Source organism: Simochromis diagramma, unplaced genomic scaffold (assembly GCF_900408965.1).
Source record: "Simochromis diagramma unplaced genomic scaffold, fSimDia1.1 OVJJ01000402.1, whole genome shotgun sequence".
Taxonomy (NCBI): Eukaryota; Metazoa; Chordata; class Actinopteri; order Cichliformes; family Cichlidae; genus Simochromis; species Simochromis diagramma.
The window spans coordinates 2,259,336-2,272,687 of NW_024386972.1; the positions used below are offsets into that span (position 1 = coordinate 2,259,336).

Here is a 13,352-nt window from a genome sequence, read left to right on the forward strand (position 1 = left end):
AAAGTGTGACTGATGACACGGGTCCAAGATGAAAAGATTTTCCTCCAGATTATCATAAAACCAAAAAATTGCTATACAAGTGTAACATCTGCCTTTTTTTGGAACTAGTATGTGGATTTATTTAGGACGCTTCACTGATTCTAGTAAGGCACCACTTGAATTTGAATGGGGCAGTGCAACATGTGGATGACATTTGTGAAGTTGCTTTGAAAAGAACAAAACAAAAACAAAGTGTGGATGTATTCCTATGTGGGTCCGTTTCAGACAGGTGAAAAATGAGTGAAAAGGATGGGGTCAAAAACATTTACAAACAAAGGAAGACGAACATCACTGGGATTTTGCTGCATACACTTTAGGATATACAGTACAATAAATATAAATAGACTCAGGGAAGACTGAAGCACAATGTGTGGACACATAATGTTTTACATTCGAGTCAAATATACAATGAAGAATGGAGAGGAAATGAAAACCCTGCAACTGGATTCTGTATTTGGCAAGAGAGCCGGTAAAATCTGGACGCACACTCATAAGAGAACGGCGTTGTCATTAACAGGCTGTCCTGAGGTCAGATTTGTCACTGAACTTCCACAGAACATCAGCTCTTCCACTAGAGATGTGCAGTCCAAGGAGAACTTTAAACACGTATGCATCGTTACAGCTTCTCAAAATAATCAAGACATGATGGCCAGTATCTCCTCACTGTTCATCCCCTTCATAGAGACTGAGGCAGTTTAACAACATGAAATTTCATAGAACATAAATGTCAATTTTGGCAATAGAGACAAGCTCTGCCCAGCTGATGCAAACTGCATCTAAAAGACTTTTTAAAGACTTCGTCAATGTTTGAATCCTTCTCAAAGGCTGAGCATCAATGCAAGGGAGTTAATTTAGGAATGTATGCGGTATTTCAAAAGAAGATTTTTTTTTTAAGTGAGATTTTAACAGGACACTCATAAGTATGAGCATCATGAGGTGACTGTGGGTCCGACTTGACTTTGTCCAGTGTATGCTCCACTGCTTTAGCCAAACTGGAAAAAGAAATTTCCAGGTCCAGAGTCTGTAATAAATCACAAAACAAATATTCAGTTAGTGTTCAATAATATATATATAAAAACCATGGAGTGAAGAGAAAACGTACCTGGGCTGGAATCGAAAGTGAATCCTCCACTGTGGCCACCAAAGAAAGCCCTGAAGATGTTGTTTGCATCAAAATCTGTAGAAACAGGAAGTAGAGCGAGGTTAACATGGAGGATAAAAGGAAGCCAAAGATGGGAAAAGAATGGAAATACAGGAAGGAGAACAATTTATGTGATATATTGCACATATAATTTAAAGAGAAACAGGAACTACAAGTGGTTTTTTTCGGTTTTTTTTAAAATTATTATTTATTTATTTTTTTTTTTAGTACAGGTCCAATCTGTAACAGATAACTGGACTTAAATGTACAGCCTCATACTGGCAAACCAGTATTAGAACAGTACAGATATTTGTCGATTTAAAAAATCAGATATCAGCCAATATTTTTCCTTTTCAGACACACAATGCAAAAAAATTCCCAAACATTTACTTGTTTAGTTCTACTTTGATCAGCTGGTTGTTGCTCTTTTGAAGTTGCAAAGAGCCCTCTGGTGGACAAACTGCAACATCAACACTCCTAACCTTGTCAAAGGGTTTCTTCCATCTCAGCTGTTATATATGTGATACCAGCTGATCAGCAATTAGCCAGTATCAGCCAGTAATTTCAGCCTGCTGATAAATCGTGTACGTCACAGTATGAATTGGACTTCTGCTTTTTTCACAAGGTATGTTGCTCTTTGTTGTATTCTGTGAGAAATATTCAAAACAATTAATATCTTCTGAAACTTTACAGCCAGCTTTCTGGACAAAACGTAATGCAACATTGTTGCCTCCGATGTTAGTTTTGTTTTATGTCCATATATTGAAAACAACTTTTGAATCAAATTAGTAGCTTTAAAAATGTATCCTTTCTAAAGGAAGATTTTTCACATTGTTTTCACTGGACTTTGTCTCCACAGCAGTATATAGACAACAACATGCATCGCAAATTTTATTTCCTGCAGGCAGACCGGTGACTTCAGAAGATTTTACCTCTAAACTCTTTACAATTAAAACCACAGGGTGACACTGAAAAGACCAAAACATGCTGCCACTAATCACATACAGTGATGCTCTAAGATGAGACTTCGAAACAGTGGAACCTATTAGAGGTGGAAGATATATATAATAACCGTGTTTGTAAAAGCTGCTTCATAGTTTCTATGTGGATTAGCACGTACATGTTGTAATTGTCTGCATTTTGGCAATAAATGCATCTTATTTCCTTTTCTGGAGGAGAAAAGGTTGAAAATTTTTGTGTGAGTTGGACCAATCAGCTTTACTACTTTACTGCTGCTTTGCGGCTGATTTCAGTGACTCAATCACTGCTGACAGCTGCAGCTTCTTATAAACTGGCGATGGAGAGTATGTCATTCACTTCCAATAACAACGGCCAACAAAGCCAAGGGACGCCTCCGCCAGCACTCCACCGTCTCCGCACATCTTCTCACATATTTTACACCATTTCTTTTAATTATTTTGTTTATTTTAGTTGAGAAATTTTTTTTTTTTTTAGTTGAGCCATATCACTCAGTCCCATTACCTAAAGGCGACTGACACTTGATTTTGTAGGGACCGTCATGGGATGCCACATTATAAAAGGCCTTCTTACACAAGCAGACATTTTAACTGACATTGCAGAAAATGGTTAGTAATGTATGAAAATTTGTCCGTGTTCTGTTAAAGCGTCCCATTAGGTCTTGACAGTTTGACAGCAAGTCAGGGACACGGGGACTTGCTGCATGGAAACATGGAATGAGTTTCTAGAAACTAAATTATGGAAATTAAATTGTACTTTGTACTTTTTTCTGTGTTGACATGTCTTAGTGTTTAATTTAAATGAGATCCCAAAAAAATCTTGGAACTTTCTCATGTAAAACTGGGCAATAATCATATATGAAGTCTACAGAAAACCCAAAACCCTTAAAAAGGTTTTTGCCCTTTTTCAAATGTAAACACGACCATTGTTCAGACAATCATGATCTCCTGGGTTTCCTACTAGGTCTAAAAGATCTATTGGTCTTATTAATTACCCAAGTACAAACAAATGCCCTATAATAAATGACAAAGCCACTGCTATTTCCCACTATGACAGGTCAAAATATCTTCTGGGTTACTCTTTTCTTTAGATGCACCCGTTTCCCAACTCAAAAGCCGATAGGAGCACAGAGGGAATATAAATGTACCTCCGCCATCAAAACAGCCGTCATCCTCCAGGTCGTGCCCGTTGTCATAGCGGACCTTCTTCTTCGGGTCGGAGAGGACAGTGAAGGCCTCACCCACTTCTTTGAATTTCTTTTCCTCCTCCTTTTGCACCTCTGGTGTTGCTGAACTGTGACGGTCTGCAAGACAATTACAACGGTTGTCTACAATAAATCCTCGAGATAAGTGAGACTCAACTGTTAAGTGATGTTGTAGCTCAGCTGGCTCATGATCCTAACACAATTCACTGGTTGTTGTAATGTGTAAAGTATAGAGAAAAAGTGATGCGTTGTCTTGTCATTGGTTGGCCTTGACCTACTGTGTGCACACTGCACTTAAATCTGACCAATACTCTAGGCAGAGCCCTGATTACTGTGAGCTGTACTAGTGTGAACTGTGTGGAAAGACTAGGACAGCTACCTGGGTGATGCATGAGGGCTCGTTTGCGATACGCTTTCTTGATCTCGTCCTCAGTGGCATTCTTCCCAACCCCGAGCACCTTGTAGTAATCTTTCCTTTTGCTCTTCTTCAGCTCCATCTGTGCCTTCTTCAGCATTTGCTTGTGATCTGGAGGGAAAGAGAAATGCAAGCCATGTGAGAAAAACTGAACATTAAATTCAATCAGAGCTTAGGAAAACAAGGAGAGCAGCTCACCTGAGGTTTTCTCTGTCTGATAAACTTTTTCATAGTCCCGTACGGCCTCTTCATATTGCTCTGTGTCCATGTAGCTACAGGTAACACAAGGTCAGACACAAACTTTACAATGCTGAACAACGAAACACACAAAGCATGGAAAACTGACTCAGAATGCCTGTAACATACCACTGAGCTCTTCTTAAGTATGCCTTGATGTAAGTGTCATCTAGTTTGATTGCACTGGTACAGTCTTCAATGGCTTGATCAACTTTCTTCAGCTGTTGACGAAGAGATAATGACAGTGAGCTGACAGGATACAAAGAACCAGAAGACCCAGAATACTACGATTACTAATATTAAGCAAATTATAGCTAACGACGAGAGGAAACTGTGGTATATTGAAACAAGCTTTTACCTTTGCTCCTGCTGTGGCTCTGTTGCAGTAGAGTTTAGCGTTGGTCTTAATGTTGTTGGGGTCTATTGCGAGTGCCTCGGTGTAAAGCTGATAGGCAGCTTCATAGTTGTTGTTCTTAAACGCCTGGTTTCCTTCCTCCTTCTTAGCTTTTAATGCTTTGGCATTCTGGTGAGCAAAGAAGGCATCGATACTTTTCAGGCCTTTTGTTTTAACATTCTTAAAAATCCTTTAATCTATTTGTATTTTCAATGTTTTTTTCAAAACATATTGTGTGCAAACTTGAAGTCTAAAAACATCTCAGATCATTTTTCATCCTTTGAAAGCTGATTTTTGGATTATATTTTAAATTTAGCACCGACTACTTTACTGTGTACCCTTGTTCTTCTGCCGTGTAAACACACAGCCAAGGTTGCTTATCTTGTCACAAATGACTGCAAAATAATCACCTGAAGTGTCTATAGTGTCAACAACATTTGTGCTTGTACACACATAGAAAGAAATACGGGGACCCATTTAGAAGGACCTTGAAAAAGGTCATATGGTGTTTTACCTTAAAGCAAAGCTCCTTGAATTTAATCAATCATCTTCTTTTGATCATCTGCCTCCATCTCACCCTATGACTAGCATCCTACTCTGTCACATCAACCATCTGGTTGTCCCCCTTCACTACAATCACAAGCTTCCACTGAGGTCTTCCCTTTTTCCTCCTGCCTGGCAACATCCTTTATCCGGTATACCTCCTCTGCACAAGTCCAGACCATCTCAGCTTGCCTTTGTCTTGCATTCTTAGTTTGCAACTGTGGAACTTCAATACAAAAAGAACTTGCAAACATGTTTGAATATGCCACCTACAACTCAATCTTACCCTGCAGGCCAGTCGGGCTTTTTCATGGTCAGGTGCCATTTTCAGAGCCTGGACAAAGAACTGCACCGCTTTATCGATGCAGTCCTCATAATAAAGACACAGGCCTCGAACGTACAGCGCGTCTGCATTTGTAGAATCCATTCGCAGGATGTCACTGTAAAGAAAAGGCTGGCTTTAAAGAATGGCACAAAGAAGTGGAATAAAAAATAACGACTGTCCATCACAGCTGCTCTTACCTTGCTACAGACTGAGCTTCTGGATAGCGTCCAAGCAGAGCGAGACATTCTGCTTTGAGGATTTTGAAGCGGTGGCAGGCAGAAGCCAAAGCTAAGGCCCGGTCCATGCAGTACACCACCTGAATCAGGGCCACAACCAAATACTACACAGTTATACCCCCATATTACATTCAGAAACTGGAAAAACTGAAATATTTGGAGCTTTGTGAAAACTAACAATCCATGCATCCACTGGATAGGTCACCATCCATCACAGCGCGCAGTGGCTGTTGTCTTTGTAATAAGGCTGCCCGATTATGGCAAATAAAAAAGAAAACAAAAAAACCCCCAGCAGTTTCTTTTGTTCAATATTTGATTTAATTACCTGAAGACACAAGTTATTTAACTTTAAGACTGAGGGATTTTCTTTAACTTTAAAATTTATATGAAAAAAATCTAATAAATGAATAAAAACAAAGCGATGTGGAGGTGGTGGAGGACGCAGGTTCATCCGGTCGGAGTTAGGCTCTGACTCTGAGATTTGGCACTATAGCACATCTCGCAAGTGCAACTGCCGGTCCCTGCTGGCTTGCCACCACCGCGGGATTTCTGCAGTGGAGATGGGAACGTAGAGAGGGGCCCGGCGGCAGCAGACTTGCGTGCCTCAGCGACCAGCACGGTAGCTAGCCGGAGCCGCCAGCCAATTGTCGCATTCCACCGATATCGGTCTGCATGTGACACTGAGTAATCTAGAGACAGAGGCAACTGTTAATACTTCCACAGGTTCACCTCAGAAACTGTGACAGTTGTGTTTCTTCTACAAAGATTTTGTTGCCTGAAGGCTCTCTGTTAGCCATATTGTACTCAACAGCGAGTGAGTTTGAGTGTTTAGGGAGAGCTGAAAAGGAAAGGATTTACACAAACTCGCACGCACGCACGCACACACAGGCTTTGTGATGAGAGCCCATTTTCTTGTTTTCATAATCATTTAATGTCAAAATTGTACTTTTCATATAAATATGAGTAATAGCAAAGTCCAACATGTAAACGCTAAAATTTTATCGAATCACACAGACATATGACAAAATCCTTTTCCAGCATATTTATGTTTTGGTGACAACCACACACTCATACAGTGGCAAACAAAACCCAATTTATAATTTACAAGAATGCTAAAAAACAAGAGAACGTGCATAAATTACCTTTCTGAAATCCCGCTTTTCAAAGCCAAAATCTGCCATCCGCTGATATTCCAACAGTGTTGCTGCATTATTTTTCTAAAATTAATAAAAACAACAATAATTACTAACCGATGGATTCACTCAAATATTTAGCTCAGCATGTGATCCTACTCAGTGCTTGTTTTTATATAGTAATTAAATAAAATGATTAAAGCTTCCCACCTCCTGCTGGGCCTCTCTATTGCTCGGCTCCAGTTCTAAAACCTTCTGAAAGCAGCGATTGGCTGCCATGGCATTTCCCAAAGACAGGTGGCACTTGCCCTCACGTAGATGCCCCTATGAGATGGAACGGACATTTCTCAGAACATCATTACCGTGCACTGCATGATGTGCGAAGCGGACAATACAAGTGATGTTCTATATGTGACAAGCAGTTCAAACTCACCTTCATGAAACAGTCATCCAGACGCACAGCCTGCTGGGAATCTTCTAGAGCCTCCCGAAAGCGGCAGAGCATCATGAGGGTGGCTGCCCTGTTCCCATAATAACTGGCATTTTTGGGGCATGCATCTTCAGATTTAAAAAAAGAAAAAAAGAATCATTTATGTGACAAAAACAAAATGATACAGGTGCATATCAGAGACCAACATCTGGGCTTGCCATCACGGACAACTGGAGTGTTTCAGCATCATCAGAAAATAAAAATAAGAAGGTAAACTCTGACTTCCCCATTTTTTGTTTTTCTTTTGTCCCAACTTATATGATTACAGGATGGTGTGCAGCTGAATCAGCCACTGCCAAACTAAAATCACGTGCCAACAATCAGTGCATGACTGTACCGCAGGCCTTTATTGGGACTGTTCACTGGCAGCATTTCTCAACAGCAAAGTATGAAGAAATGTCGAGTGGGCGTCGTTGGGTGTTTAGAGTCAACAATGTGACAACTTAAAATCAAGCCACAGAGTATACTCACCAATGGCCTTGGTGTAATAGTTGAAAGCCTGAGAGTAATCCTTCTTGCTGTAGTATGCATTGCCTTGCTCTTTGAAACTTTCAGCCAGACTGGAGAGTGGAGAAAAAGACATAATTAATTAAAACTACTCAATAAACCAGAAAACTAATAAACCACTTAATTTCCCCCCTGAAGGTGGAGATATACAGGAAGCGTTTAAACAAACTACTGTCCCCCCGAACCCCCCTATAAACCTTTTTATTGTAGTTTCCACTGATGGCTGAAATTCTTGACTGTAACTGAATGAATGACCTTGACTATAAAACAGTGATACTTCTTCTAGTACCAGTTCTCACTTTTCAGGGAATTTCCAGCCTGCAAAGTGTCCACAAGGACTCGACTGTGCTTCACCTAGAACTAGGACAGCAGATCTGGGTACATACAGTCCTGACTACTGATAGCTCAAGTACTAAACATAGCCATGAAATTCACCTGCTGCAGTCTTTTCATAAGTGCCAAGTGTTAAAGGAGAACTCAATACTGATTCTCATGTATGACTTAATGTAGCAGTTTTTATGTAGCCCAAAATGCACTCAGGTACAATAAAAGTACTTTTCCGATACAGTAAATGTGGGTGCTGTTGCGACACTTGTTAGCCACACCTAAGAATGCAGACACAAAAAACCCAACAAGCAACAAACTCAAGCAAACAATATTAAACCACTTTAACTGAGATGAAACAAGTCCAGGTGACTCACAAGTGGATCAACCACAAATCACACATACCTGACTGAACTAGGTTTCATGAGGAATCAGAAACTAATAATTACTTTCAAACGGCCTGCTATAGTTACTATATTATTTTTAAGTTAGGGGTTAGGGTTTAGTCTTTTTTTTTTTAAGTGATAGTGTCTGCAGTTTGTTGTTTCACTTAAAGTGAACAAACACAAATGAGAATTCTTATTTGGTGTAAATTCAAAATAAAATCAATTATCTGTATTCTATTCTTCATTTAGAAAAAGGATATCATTCTATTTTAAAAAAAGAAATAATGCAAAGCCATTAAATGTCTTCATGAAATATAAAATATTCTTTAGAAGTACGTGATGTGTTAAAGCCAGGATCCCACCAAACCAGAGTTATGTTTAAGTTCTACCTGTGGCGTTTCTATCTTCCTGTGAAAACCTGCATGCCTTAACTGTGAACAACAGTCCAACATAGTGATGGATACTAATAAGACCATATAGATGTTTATAGAACCTACTTTTTAAATGGATTTCCTGATTTATTCCTGGACAATGGTCTGTATATAGGGAAAACATAAAAGTTGTATTATCTCTGAGTCTACACAATGTAGAAAAAGCTTGAATTCTCTCCGAGTTTGACGTCACAGTTTTGCAATTGTGAGAAGAAAAAAGAAAAGCTTGGAGGCATACAACAACAATGGAATAATTTGATCCATTTCAATTGAGCTATGGATTTTTGCAGTTTAACAGTGAAAATAGAATCAACTCAAAATTTTAACTTGCGTGAATAAACCTGGTGTCTAACTCCAAATCGCTCAACCTAAACTGTCCCTGTGTACTCATTCCTGTACATTCTGATCATTCTCAGGGAAAATCTTGCCAGCTTTAAGTTTGCCTCCTTTCTTTTTATTTGTGCCACCGCCTCCAAACCACACATCATCACTGTCTCACTACCATTTTGTTGTCACTGCTCCACCCTTCCAGCACTCTTTTTCACTGCTCCAAATAATTTGGTTACTTTGATCCCCGATTTTGAAATTCCAAATAATTAATTTTAGATTTCTGAAAAAGACACGATGAGCAACAGTTAGTTATTTTTTTGTTTAACTTTTTTAGCCACAAGAGTTATAAATGATTTTCCAAGGATTACTTGCCCAATCGGTTTGCTTCCTATCAAACTTTAATATTAGGATAATTCTACTAAAGCAAAATTAGGCTTTGCGGAGTGACTTTGCTCATTAATATGCCCGCAAATCATTAAGGGAATCAGGTGGCTTTACTGTGTTCGATATAAAGTCCACGGAGCTTCCTGTTGCGACCATTTGATAACAATAATGCGTTACATGTTTTAGTTAAAGAAACCCAACTTAAAAACAGGTCAAAAATATTTCTATTACAATCCTAAAAATAATTTCCTCCCGCACACTGAAGTCACATTTTACATTTACGGTACGATTAATCAAGGTCTCACTCAATCCTACATTTTAATCTTTCAAGTCCATCGTTACGTAAGCCAGACAAGGTATAACACCTAACAGTACTTTTATTATCCCACGCAGGTGCGTTACGGTGTATTTAAGCGGAAATGCAACAAAGGCCGCATGCACGAAAGGAGACCAATAAAAAAAATGTTTGCGTGCAAAGCGCACGTTGATGACTCGTTTCCGATGCGATTCACCCGGGTGAGCTGAGGGTGCGAGGCGCTCATGCTCGATTCCCTTTAGGTGCAGAACCTTCGGCATAGTCTCGTTACTGTTTGAATACAGTAAAATGGCATGAAACCTCTCGGGAAAGTATTGAAAACAAGTAATCACTTCAAATTAAGGTCATGAAGGCTTTTGCTGATCATACCTGACAGTCTCTTATGGAAGTTTCTCGAATATGAAAGCTGGAACTGCTAGTGTGCAATAAATAAGATGCTTTAGGGATGAGACTTAAACACATATTGACATACAGCTCAATGACGCCCAAAGGGGTTAGGCGCACGTGAATTATCGGATACCTCATATTGACCATGGCAAAGCACGCCAGTTCACCTGGTTTTGTTTTGTTCTCTTAACGAACAATCTGGCGAGCTGCCCGGCTGTCTAATTTGAGTTCACAATTTTATTTTTAATGTAAATATCCCAAACAATAACAAAGCAACTGCCCGAGATTTCTAAAAAGCAAGATTTAAGAACGCTGTCGAGTTAAGCTAGCACGGTTAGCTTGGCTCCGGGGTGACCGCACTGATGTTTCCGAGCTCTGTCAGCTAACTGGCTAATATCACTCGGGTTATTTTCACTCCACACACGCATCACAGTGAAACCCGACGAGTAGGTATACTTTTACCGTTCAAGGTCTTCCTGGTTGCAGATTTGTGGCTCTGTTTCTACCGGCACGTCGATGTCAACAGCTGCCATTTTTTCTGGAAAATACTGCTGTGAATTGACGTAATTTCCGGAAATGGCTATTTGTGTCAATTAAAAAAAAAATAGGTCACCATAAAAAGAAAAGAAAACAGTAAAATGTACAACACGAAGTTTTATTAGTTCTTATAGCGGGATATGTGTCTGTAGCAGTAGTAGTAGTAATGATGTCCATTTATTTCATGAACAAAATGTTATAGATTTATGAGAATTCGGTGCGATTGGTGGTTTGGACTTTTATTTTGAAGGATGTATATAGGCACGTCCTATTCTAGGTTTCATAACTTCATTATTTGCTTCCCTGCTGTTATCAGTGTTATTTCTCTTATTTGTATTTACAATATATACACATCCCTACACACTTTCCAGGAGTGGGCTCGTTAATATTCCTAGGAAGTGCCGAAAAAACATTCATACATATCAATGTGTCTAAATGTAGGTTATTTTTTGGCAATACTAAAAGTAAAATCGTCTTTTTATGTTACCAAAAGTAAAAAAAAAGAAAAGAAAAGAAAAAGAAATTAACCAGTAATATGATGCTGTTAGCTTTAAACCTTCAAATCATCTATATACCTTCACTTGTATTTTACTTATTAATTTATTTCTTTGTGTTCACCCGGGAGCATGCAGACTTTTCCAGATAAAATAACCCACAACTGTACGTGTGGATATGGATTTTCCTATCTTATAAATCTGCTTATGAAAGTGCTCAATATGCAAACAATAGCATTTATTCCAGACTATAAGGTCTAGGTAACAAGAATGACTGTAAATACTTTATTGCACCAGTAATTAGATGTCGTTTCTAAATATTATATGCCATCATTATAAAAATCCCGATAGCCACAGTTCTTTATAATCTTTTTTAAACCAATCTCTATGTCAAAAAAAGGTACCAACATCTGTGTACTCTTAGGTTACACTATTTTATACTTTTTTGCCTACCACTAGAGGGCACTAAGCTATTAAAATACAGGCACAAGGAACAGATCAGCTGCGACTTTAATCTGGTAAAAATATTTCAAATCCTCAGTGGTCAATAATTCACCACATGTGTAATTTCTTCTACAACCCGTAGACTCATGTCATATGACGCATTCATTTTATTTAATTATAAATACAATAATTCTGAACCCCGTTTTGTATCAATCGACTGTGTTATTTTATGACATGTATCCACTATGAAATTATAAAAAGAAGAAAAAGACACTTGTTTGCCTGTAAAGAAAACACAAGAACAACGGTTTAAAAACCAGGGCTATTTATAAGTTCATATAGAATACAGTATCAACATTTTTTTTTACCACATAATAATTTACATTATTGCAATTGATGCACAGTTACACTAGTCATTAATTGTACTGGGTGACACTTAAAAATACATATTGCTTAGGGTGATTCAGCACAGCCATGTAGGATAGAGATTTCTATAATGAGAGGACACTGTTTTTCTTTTTTTTAAATACACTCTATAAATAATAATTATAATATAATGTTAAAGACACTTTAAAAACTTGTGGATAAAGCCTTTTGATATGATGAATAACACACATCCATCCATTTGTTCATATTGCACATTAACAGCATCAAGCTGTTACAGTTTGTTAATTCACTGGAAATACTTGAAGTCCCCTTCTTTAGCTTTTCTAAGGCAGCATAAAAAAAACATTAGATAAGTTGCTAGATATAAGGAGTGTGTTGTTCAATGGATTGTATTTATCAAGATTTCTAATTTTGATTTTTGATTATTACAAATACACTGCGCTATTGTTAAAACAAAACACTCTTATATCTAAATACAACTACATTATAGTGTGTTTTAAACCATTTATGTTTAAATAGTGCTTATACCTGCTCTCCGTAATTCTGGGGACTTAAAGTGTTAATGCCTATGAAGCCATCTAAAATTCTCCTAAAAAACATGCATCATAGTGGCTCCTGTCATCAGAGTTTTTGATTACCGAGGTCCAATTTAGGGAGCCAATCTATGATTGAGGGTCGCACAGTAAAGACTGACGTGTCAAACACTTGTAACACTTATGTGTATATTCAAAGGATGGTGGTTAACTGGTTTAGAACTTTTAAACTATTGGTATTTGTCAGTGTTATGAAGATTTATTCTTCTAGTATGGCCAGAACAGAGTTTAAATTAAAGAAACATTCCCTTGATCCTTTGCTCTGATGTATAATGGTAAGACATGGATGGTAGTAGTGCACACTTTCCATGTAAAATGCTTTCAACCACAACACTCTTACAACCTTCAGTATCAAATAAATTATAAAAAAAGGCATTTTGTATTCGTTGATGGCTGTAAAATTGTAACATTTGTCAGGATTCGTTGTCGTCATTGTCGTCGTCTCAGCCTGACAAGTTACAGATCTGCACTTTTTTTGTCATATGTTGGCATATGGAAATCAACAGTTTTCCTGGGAGTTTCAGATTTAGTTATGAAAACTTAAGCAAAGATAAAGTGTTTTTCTTCTTCTCCCAGAGTACAACTTCCCAAAATTAAAGAATTTTTTTGGCAACAAACACTGTGTAACACTTAAACACCCTAGTGTATTAGTTTCTTATCATTTTATAAATAAAACTAGAGGATGCTTATTCTTATG

The 13,352-nt window shown here is 38.1% G+C and overlaps 1 protein-coding gene across 1 annotated transcript; it reads right to left on the reverse strand.

Annotated features, from left to right (window-relative positions):
• Window positions 1-101: 101 nt before the first annotated feature.
• LOC120737876 (dnaJ homolog subfamily C member 7-like) lies at window positions 102-10,790 on the reverse strand. The gene is made up of 14 exons (XM_040038781.1): window positions 10,663-10,790; window positions 7,607-7,695; window positions 7,079-7,203; window positions 6,856-6,969; window positions 6,655-6,729; window positions 5,474-5,592; window positions 5,238-5,391; window positions 4,373-4,537; window positions 4,144-4,235; window positions 3,976-4,049; window positions 3,742-3,888; window positions 3,306-3,461; window positions 1,142-1,216; window positions 102-1,060 (listed from the first exon to the last, which is right to left on the reverse strand). Exons 1-14 carry the CDS (start codon window positions 10,731-10,733, stop codon window positions 1,023-1,025), a joined length of 1,494 nt encoding a protein of 497 aa, XP_039894715.1. The 5' UTR covers window positions 10,734-10,790; the 3' UTR covers window positions 102-1,022.
• Between the last annotated feature and the right edge of the window lie 2,562 nt (window positions 10,791-13,352).